Source organism: Lithobates pipiens, unplaced genomic scaffold (assembly GCF_037356315.1).
Source record: "Lithobates pipiens isolate NorthernLeopardFrog02 unplaced genomic scaffold, aLitPip1_a1.2 Scaffold_22, whole genome shotgun sequence".
Lineage (NCBI taxonomy): Eukaryota > Metazoa > Chordata > Amphibia > Anura > Ranidae > Lithobates > Lithobates pipiens.
This window is the reverse complement of record NW_027507784.1, coordinates 1,290,881-1,300,843: the sequence shown is the minus strand read 5'-3', so window position 1 is coordinate 1,300,843 and position 9,963 is coordinate 1,290,881. Positions and strand designations below refer to the sequence as shown.

The following is a 9,963-nucleotide window of genomic DNA, read 5'->3' as shown; positions in this document are numbered from 1 at the left end:
AGAGAATGAGTAAGTCTGAGTATAGTACATCGGATGAGGAATGGAGATGACATACAATGAACCTTAACAGCCCAAACTGAACACAACTATAAACCTTCATGTAACCATAACACTGGATGAACCCCTATAATTAGGGACAACTGACCCCCCCCCCCCCCCATGGTAGTGGTTTGGCTCAGTGATTGGAGGATGGGCAGAGATTCCTATGAACTGGTGGTTTTGTCCTTTTATATTGTGAAATGTCCTCAAATGTCTCTTTCCTATTTGGACTTTGTGTGATATCCAACTCATTGTTTACTCTGAAGGACAAAATCCAGAGCCGGTCTCCTGGGTGGAGAATTAACAGTAAGCAGATTATACCGGCTGGGGGGGGGGGGGGGGGGGCAGGGTGGACGGGGAGGGGGATCATCAGATATATAAGAGCCACCAGACTTTGTCCTGCAAAAACAACATGAAGGCAATTGTATTGAGCGCACTGCTGGCCATCGTCCTGATTCAGGGTAAGAGACGCCAACATCGGGGTGATGATGGAAAATGATGGTAATGGGGGGGCATGGACAATAGATGGTAATAGGGGGAGACAGACAAGGGGGGTAATGGACATTAGATGGTAATGGGGGGAGACAGACAAGGGGGGTAATGGACATTAGATGGTAATAAGGGGGGGGCAGACAAGGGGGGTAATGGACATTAGATGGTAATGGGGGGGACAGATGGGGGGGGTGATGGACAATAGACAGTAATGGGGGGGGGACAAACATTCCCATAGACACACTCCTAAACCTTGTGGACGGTTTATATAGCGCAGCCCTCATAAATTCCACTCGCCTGCTCACATTTTGCGAGTGGATTTTGAGGGCTGGCGAGCCATGGCTGCCTGGGCGCAGGGGGAGAGGGGGAACCGTTGGCAGGCGAGTTGTATGGGAGTCCTTTGCCCAGCACTCGCGGAGGGGAAGAGAGGAGAGCAGGCGGCCGGATCATCAGACTGCCAGGAACATCACTGGCAGCTTTCATTTCAATAGCAGAGTGTTCCCCGCACTCGCTGTCACACACAGCCCCGCCCCCTGATCCCGGGACTTTGATAGACCCGACCCGTCCAATCACGAGTGACATGTTTCAAAGTTCCCCGACCAAGGGGTGGGGCTGTATGTGACGGCGATCGGCGGGAACACACTGCTATTGAAATGAAAGCTTTGATGTTCCTCGGCGCTCATCATTCAGGTGGTGGTCTGCTTCCTCTCCTCTGTTCCCCTGCATGGTGGGCACAGATAGGCTGCATTGTGGACACAGAGAGGCAGCATTGTGGACACAGATAGGCAGCATTGTGGGCACAGATAGGCTGCACTGGTGGGCACAGATAGGCTGCACTGGTGGGCACAGATAGGCTGCATTGGTGGGCACAGAGAGGCAGCATTGTGGACACAGAGAGGCAGCATTGTGGACACAGATAGGCAGCATTGTGGGCACAGATAGGCTGCACTGGTGGGCACAGAGAGGCAGCATTGTGGACACAGAGAGGCAGCATTGTGGACACAGATAGGCAGCATTGTGGGCACAGATAGGCTGCACTGGTGGGCACAGATAGGCTGCACTGGTGGGCACAGATAGGCTGCATTGGTGGGCACAGATAGGCTGCATTGGTGGGCACAGATAAGCTACACTGGTGGGCACAGATAGGCTGCATTGTGGGCACAGATAGGCTGCATTGGTGGGCACAGATAGGCTGCATTTGTGGGCACAGATAGGCTGCACTGCTGGGCACAGATAGGCTGCACTGGTGGGCACAGATAGGCAGCATTGTGGGCACAGATAGGCTGCACTGGTGGGCACAGATAGGCTGCACTGGTGGGCACAGATAGGCAGCATTGTGGGCACAGATAGGCTGCACTGCTGGGCACAGATAGGCAGCATTGCGGGCACAGATAGGCTGCATTGGTGGGCACAGATAGGCTGCATTGGTGGGCACAGATAGGCTGCACTGGTGGGCACAGATAGGCTGCACTGGTGGGCACAGATAGGCAGCATTGCGGGCACAGATAGGCTGCATTGGTGGGCACAGATAGGCTGCACTGGTGGGCACAGATAGGCAGCATTGTGGGCACAGATAAAGTTGTTGTTAATATTTATTTTTAGAACTTAATTCTGCATAAAACATTTAAGTGCCATTTCATGAGATCATTTATGGGGGTGGGATTAGGGGCGGGGCAGAGTAGGGTTTGGGCGGGGCAACTGGTGGTGAGAACCCCTTGAGGCCTGGCCAGTAGCTCAGGACTATTTTGAGCCCTGATATCATGTACAGACTCTTCTCTATTATGAATAATAAGGGCGGAGTTGGGAACGTCTCTCTATGTGAACAATCCGGTGTGCCTGGGTGGGAGGGGCCGCCGTGTGTCAATGTACGGCACTCAATGTACTTGTGGCCTCACACCCTCCAATTACTGTCTGGGCGCACCCCACCCACCCACCCGTACGCCCGCCACGTCACTTCTTCATTCATTCTTTCCCTTTATTATTGTTGATGTGAATAGTACAGAGGACTTTGCTGTCCCATATTTTGATCCTTGTATGTAATGTGGAGATCTGTATGTTGGGGGAAGGGATTGGATCGTTATAAAATGTATTCCCAACCTACAAACTTGTACTGAGACGAGGGGGGGGGGGGGGTAGTAAAACTGCCGTGACTGGATGTAGAGAAAATCTGCTGCCCCCCCCTATACATAGATTAAGATGGAGTCCACCCTACGTCCCAGGATCTGTCGGGATATCCTGGGTGCCTGGCTCTTAAATAGGAAGTAAAGGCACTTTTTTTTTTTTTAATGCACCCTGCAAGACAAAGGCATAATGAGCTAGTATGCATAGCATACTAGCTCATTATGAATAACTTACCTGAGAACAAAGCCCCCGAAGCGCTCCTCCTCCTTTATCTTCACCGCTGCCATGTATCCCGGAGTGACTTCCGGGTCTCGCTGCTCTGGCGCTGTGATTTGCCGGAGCCGCGATGACGTCACTCCCGCACATGCGCATGGCAGCCGACACGAGCGGCATATCGCCGTAAACTGCGGCGTGCTCAGTAGACAGCGGTGCCTGTCTTTTTGTAAATATCTCCTAAACCGTGTAGGTTTGGGAGATATTTCTTGGACCTACAGGTGAGCCTTAATCTTGGCCTTAATCTAGGCTCACCTGTAGGTCAAAGTGGTTTGTAAGGGTTAAAGCTGGTCCTCTGGCTTCAGCCAATTCTAAAGATGAGGAGGGCTGGGAGTCCTGAGAGCCATCATACAAGGTGAGGCTGCACATCCTCTGCCAGCACAGGGCACCAGAATGTACTGCAGCTATAGACAGCCAGGAAGCTGGCATTTTCAGAAGGCAATCAGTTCCAGTTTCTCCATTTCGGGCTCCCTGTGACATGTCAGACTTGTGAAGAGGATCAGATTCTAACTCAGTCTTCTCGTTTTCTCTTAGTGGTGGAGCCAGCCGCGACAAATCAGAGTGAGTAAAATACGGACCATTTGTATTCTTCCTGGCCTCCATTGAGGCCTGTACCCTTCCCATGGCCTCCTGCCACCTCCATCCCAGCCTCCACTACCTTCTCCTCCCTGCTTTCCTCCATCCCAGCCTCAATCGCCTCCTCTACTATCCACTTGCCTTCTCTTCCCCCTCCATCCCAGCCTCAACTGCCTCTTCCCCCCCCCTCCACTTCCTCCTTCCACCTCTATTGCAGCCATCTCTTCCCCTCTATCCCAGCCTCCACTACCTTCTCCTCCCTGCTTTCCTCCATCCCAGCCTCAACTGCCTCCTCCCACCTCAATCGCCTCCTCTACTATCCACTTGCCTTCTCTTCCCCCTCCATCCCAGCCTCAACTGCCTCTTCCCCCCCTCCACTTCCTCCTTCCACCTCTATTGCAGCCATCTCTTCCCCTCTATCCCAGCCTCCACTACCTTCTCCTCCCTGCTTTCCTCCATCCCAGCCTCAACTGCCTCCTCCCACCTCAATCGCCTCCTCTACTATCCACTGCCTTCTCTTGCCCCTCCATCCCAGCCTCATCTGCCTCTTCTCCCCTCCACTGCCTCCTCCCACCTCTTCCCCCTCCATCCCAGCCTTCACTACCTTTTCCTCCATCCCAGCCTCAACTGCCTCCTCTACTATCCACTGCCTTCTCTTCCCCCTCCATCCCAGCCTCAACTGCCTCTTCCCCCTCCATCCCAGCCTCAACTGCCTCTTCTCCCCTCCACCCACCTCCATCCAAGCCTTCTCTTTCACCTCCATCCTAGCCTTCACTATCTTCTCCTCACCCCAGCCTCAACTGCCTCTTCTCCCCTCCACTGCCTCCACCCCCCCATCCCAGCCTCAACTGCCTCCCCTCCACTGCCTTCTACCGATTCCCTCCCAGCCTCAACTGCCTCCTTACCCCTCCCCTCCAATTCTCTCCTCCCTCCATCCCATCCCCAATTGTCTCCTCCCACCTCAATCGCCTCCTCTCCCCTCCCTCCAAGCCTTCTCTGCATCCTCCTCTATACTCTAGACTTAACCTCCTTTCCTACTGAGCACAATAGCCCCTGAGGATGCATTGTGGAGCCTCCTGATGTTTGCCTGTTCTTTCTACATCCTCAGGATTGCGATGCCATTCCTGTATGTCCCCACCCGCATGTAAAAAACACAATGAAGTGGAATGTCGCAGTGATCAGGACACCTGTCAGAGGACACACATGCCCATAACGGACCCGAGCGGCAATGAGAACAGAAACAACTACTATGCCAGCACCAGCGAGGGCATTATAGGTAAGCTCCCATTTCAAACACCAGTCACTGTACAATAATCTAATCTTCCTCCAGACCATATCCCAACCACCACCAATAGCGAGCTCCGTATCCCAACCCTCACCACCAATAGTGAGCTCCATATACCAAGCCAACCACCACCAATAGCGAGCTCCGTATCCCAACCCAACCACCACCAATAGTGAGCTCCGTATCCCAACCCAACCACCACCAATAGTGAGCTCCGTATCCCAACCCAACCACCACCAATAGTGAGCTCCATATACCAACCCAACCACCACCAATAGTGAGCTCCGTATACCAACCCAACCACCACCAATAGTGAGCTCCATATCCCAACCCAACCACCACCAATAGTGAGCTTCGTATCCCAACCCAACCACCACCAATAGTGAGCTCCGTATACCAACCCAACCACCACCAATAGTGAGCTCCGTATCCCAACCCAACCACCACCAATAGTGAGCTCCATATACCAACCCAACCACCACCAATAGTGAGCTCCGTATACCAACCCAACCACCACCAATAGTGAGCTCCGTATACCAACCCAACCACCACCAATAGTGAGCTCCGTATACCAACCCAACCACCACCAATAGTGAGCTCCATATCCCAACCACCACCAATACCAAGCTCCGTATCCCAACCCAACCACCACCAATAGTGAGCTCCGAATCCCAACCCAACCACCACCAATAGTGAGCTCCGAATCCCAACCACCACCAATACCAAGCTCCGTATCCCAACCCAACCACCACCAATAGTGAGCTCCGTATCCCAACCACCACCAATAGCGAGCTCCGTATCCCAACCCTCACCACCAATAGTGAGCTCCATATACCAACCCAACCACCACCAATAGTGAGCTCCATATCCCAACCACCACCAATACCAAGCTCCGTATCCCAACCCAACCACCACCAATAGTGAGCTCCGAATCCCAACCCAACCACCACCAATAGTGAGCTCCGTATCCCAACCACCACCAATACCAAGCTCCGTATCCCAACCCAACCACCACCAATAGTGAGCTCCGAATCCCAACCCAACCACCACCAATAGTGAGCTCCGTATCCCAACCACCACCAATAGCGAGCTCCGTATCCCAACCCAACCACCAATAGCGAGCTCCGTATCCCAACCCAACCACCACCAATAGTGAGCTCTGAATCCCAACCCTCACCACCACCAATACCGAGATCCGTATCCCAACCACCACCAATAGTGAGCTTCGTATCCCAACCCAACCGCCACCAATAGCGAGCTCCGTATCCCAACCCTCACCACCCCCAATAGCGAGCTCCGTATCCCAACCCAACCACCACCAATAGCGAGCTCCATATCCCAACCCTCACCACCTCCAATAGTGAGCTCCGTATCCCAACCCAACCACCACCAATAGTGAGCTCCGTATCCCAACCCTCACCACCACCAATAGTGAGCTCCGTATCCCAACCCTCATGACCACCAATACCGAGCTCTGCATCCCAACCCTCACCACCACCAATAGTGAGCTCCGTATCCCAACCCTCACCACCACCAATAGTGAGCTCCGTATCCCAACCCTCACCACCAATACCGAGCTCTGTATCCCAACCCAACCACCACCAATAATGAGCTCCGTATCCCAACCCAACCACCACCGATAGTGAGCTCCGTATCCCAACCACCACCAATACCGAGCTCCGTATCCCAACCCAACCACCACCAATAGTGAGCTCCGAATCCCCACCCAACCACCACTAATAGTGAGCTCCGTATCCCAACCACCACCAATAACGAGCTCCGTATCCCAACCCAACCACCACCAATAGTGAGCTCTGTATCCCAACCACAACCAATACCGAGCTCCGTATCCCAACCCAACCACCACCAATAGTGAGCTCCGAATCCCAACCCTCACCACCACCAATACCGAGCTCCGTATCCCAACCACCACCAATAGTGAGCTTCGTATCCAAACCCAACTGCCACCAATAGCGAGCTCTGTATCCCAACCCTCACCACCCCCAATAGCGAGCTCCGTATCCCAACCCAACCACCACCAATAGTGAGCTCCGAATCCCAACCCTCACCACCACCAATACCGAGCTCTGTATCCCAACCACCACCAATAGTGAGCTCCGTATCCCAACCACAACCAATACCGAGCTCCGTATCCCAACCCAACCACCACCAATAGTGAGCTCCGAATCCCAACCCTCACCACCACCAATACCGAGCTCCGTATCCCAACCACCACCAATAGTGAGCTTCGTATCCAAACCCAACTGCCACCAATAGCGAGCTCTGTATCCCAACCCTCACCACCCCCAATAGCGAGCTCCGTATCCCAACCCAACCACCACCAATAGTGAGCTCCGAATCCCAACCCTCACCACCACCAATACCGAGCTCTGTATCCCAACCACCACCAATAGTGAGCTTCGTATCCCAACCCAACCGCCACCAATAGCGAGCTCCGTATCCCAACCCTCACCACCCCCAATAGCGAGCTCCGTATGCCAACCCAACCACCACCAATAGCGAGCTCCGTATCCCAACCCTCACCACCCCCAATAGCGACCTCCGTATCCCAACCCTCACCACCACCAATAGCGAGCTCCGTATCCCAACCCTCACCACTACCAATAGTGAGCTCCATATCCCAACCCTCACGACCACCAATACCGAGCTCTGCATCCCAACCCAACCACCACCAATAGTGAGCTCCATATCCCAACCTCACCACCACCAATACCGAGCTCCGTATCCCAACCCTCACCACCAATACTGAGCTCTGTATCCCAACCTTTACCACCAATACTGAGCTGTGTATCCCAACCCTCACCACCAATATTGAGCTGCGTATACCAACCTCACCACCACCAATACCGAGCTCTTATCCAAACCCTCACCACCAATAATGAGCTCCGTATCCCAACCCTCACCACCAATACCAAGCTCAATATCCCAACCCAGCAACTGATATCAAGCTCAATATCTCAACCCTCACCACCAATACCAAGCTTTGTATCCCAACCCTCACCACTAACACCAAGCTCTATATTCCGACCCTCACCACCAATACCGAGCACCATATCCCAACCCAGCCACCAACACTGGGCTCCGTATCATAACCTTAACCACCAACACCGAGCTTCATATCCCAACCTTCACCACCAACACAGAGCTCCATAGCTCAACCCTCACCACCAATACTGCGCTCCATATCCTAACTCAGCCACCAACATCGAGCTCCATATCTCAACTCTCACCACCAATTTTCAAACTCTGTATTCCAACCCTCACCACTAAGACCGAGCTCAATATCCCAACCCTCACCACCAATACCGAGCTCCGTATCCCAATCCAGCCACCAACACCAAGCTCAATATCCCAACCCTCAGCACCAATGCTGAGCTCGGTATCCCAATCCTCACTACCAACACCGAGCTCCATATTCCAACCCTCACCACCAATACCAAGCTCCATATCTAAATCCCACCACCAACACAGAGCTCTGTATTCCAACTCTTACAACCAACCCGAGCTCCATGTACCAACCCCAAGCTCTATATGCCAACCCTCCCCACCAATACCAAGCTCCATATCCCAATCCAGCTACCGAGCTCAATATCCCAACCCTCCTCACCAATACCAAGCTTTGTATCACAACCCTCACCACCAACACCGAACTCTATATACCATATCCCAACCCTCACCCCATATCATAACCTTCACCACCAACACAGAGCTCCATATCCCAACCCTCAGCACCAACACTGAGCTCCGTATCATAACCTTCACCACCAACACAGAGCTCCATATCCCAACCCTCAGCACCAAGCTTCATATACCAATCCCCATCACCGTCGCTGATCTCCATATCCCACCCCACCACGAATACTGAGCTCTATAACACAATCCTGTCACCAATACCAAACTCCATAACCCAACACTACCACCAATCTCCATATATATCCCTACGCTACCACCAATCTCCATATATGCCAACTTCCACCATCTCTATCATACCCAAACCACCCACATCTATGTATTCTCCATCCTTCCACCATATCCCAACCCCCCCAACCACAAACCACCCACATCCACTTATTTTCTCTCCTTCCACAATATCTTGACCCACATCCACTTATTCTTTATCATTCCAAAATATTACAACCCCATCAACCAGTACCCACTCACCTCCACTTATTCGCCCTCCTTCCACCATTTCAACCCCGCCTACCAGGAAACATCCACATCTACTTATTCTCAATCCTTCTACCATATCCCAATCCCCACCAAGAAGGACCTACTCACATTTACTTATTCTCCATACTTCTGTTCTGCCATATCCCGACCCTGGCCAACCAGGACCAACCCAGATCCGTTTATTCTTCATGCTTCCACATTATCCCGACCCCGCCTACCAGGACCCAAGCACATCCACTTATTCTCCATACTTCCACCATAGGCTAACCCCTGTCTATCAGGACTCACCCTAACCACGTATTCTCCATACTTCCACCATATCCTGATCCTCACCAAACAGGACCCACCCGCCTCCACTTATTCTCCATACTTCTGCATTAGCCAGGAAACAGCAACATCCTCTTATTTTCCATAACTCCACCAACTAGATTTTCCAATCCACATCAAATACTTTAAAACCTCCTCCAACACACACACTGTATCCCCCATACCAACACACACTGTACCCCTATACCTCCTTCACCAACACACACTGTACCCCTATACCTCCTTCACCAACACACACTGTACCCCTATACCTCCTTCACCAACACACACTGTACCCCTATACCTCCTTCACCAACACACACAGTGTACCCCATGCCTTCTTAACCAACACACACACTGTACCCCCATACCCCCCCCTCCCCACACACACACACTAAAACCCCTCACCCCCCCTCACACATTGTACCCCCATAGCCCAAACATTGTTCACTGACTCTTCATGGCTTCTCCTTATTTCCTTCCAGTTTTGGAGCGTTTATGTACAACTAAAAAACGATGTGAGAACGCCAAGAAGAGGATGCTGAGCCGTATGTCTGTAGATTGCTGCCAGGGGTCGCTCTGCAATGCCTGAGACCATCACCAGGAGGCGACAGACAAGAATGTCCCCAACTCATAAAATTATAAAACATTCTATACAATAAAACATTTCCATACCCAGA

General features: G+C 52.3%; 1 protein-coding gene across 2 annotated transcripts; it reads left to right on the top strand.

Moving 5' to 3' along the window:
• Positions 1 to 224: 224 nt before the first annotated feature.
• LOC144000309 (uncharacterized) lies at positions 225 to 9,963 on the top strand. Of its 2 annotated transcripts, none has more exons than XM_077494044.1 (4): positions 225 to 345; positions 3,460 to 3,486; positions 4,610 to 4,777; positions 9,769 to 9,963. In XM_077494044.1, exons 1-4 carry the CDS (start codon positions 240 to 242, stop codon positions 9,873 to 9,875), a joined length of 408 nt encoding a protein of 135 aa, XP_077350170.1. In that variant the 5' UTR covers positions 225 to 239; the 3' UTR covers positions 9,876 to 9,963. The 2 variants fall into 2 exon arrangements, with proteins under 2 accessions (XP_077350170.1, XP_077350171.1); XM_077494045.1 differs by lacking the exon at positions 225 to 345 and adding an exon at positions 402 to 500.

Coding starts and splice junctions, on each gene's coding strand:
- LOC144000309 (XM_077494044.1), top strand. CDS start 240: ATGTCCTCAAATGTCTCTTTCCTATTTGGACTTTGTGTGATATCCAAC. Junction 346..3,459: donor TCCTGGGTGGAGAATTAACA/GTAAGCAGATTA, acceptor GTTTTCTCTTAG/TGGTGGAGCCAGCCGCGACA. Junction 3,487..4,609: donor GCCAGCCGCGACAAATCAGA/GTGAGTAAAATA, acceptor CTACATCCTCAG/GATTGCGATGCCATTCCTGT.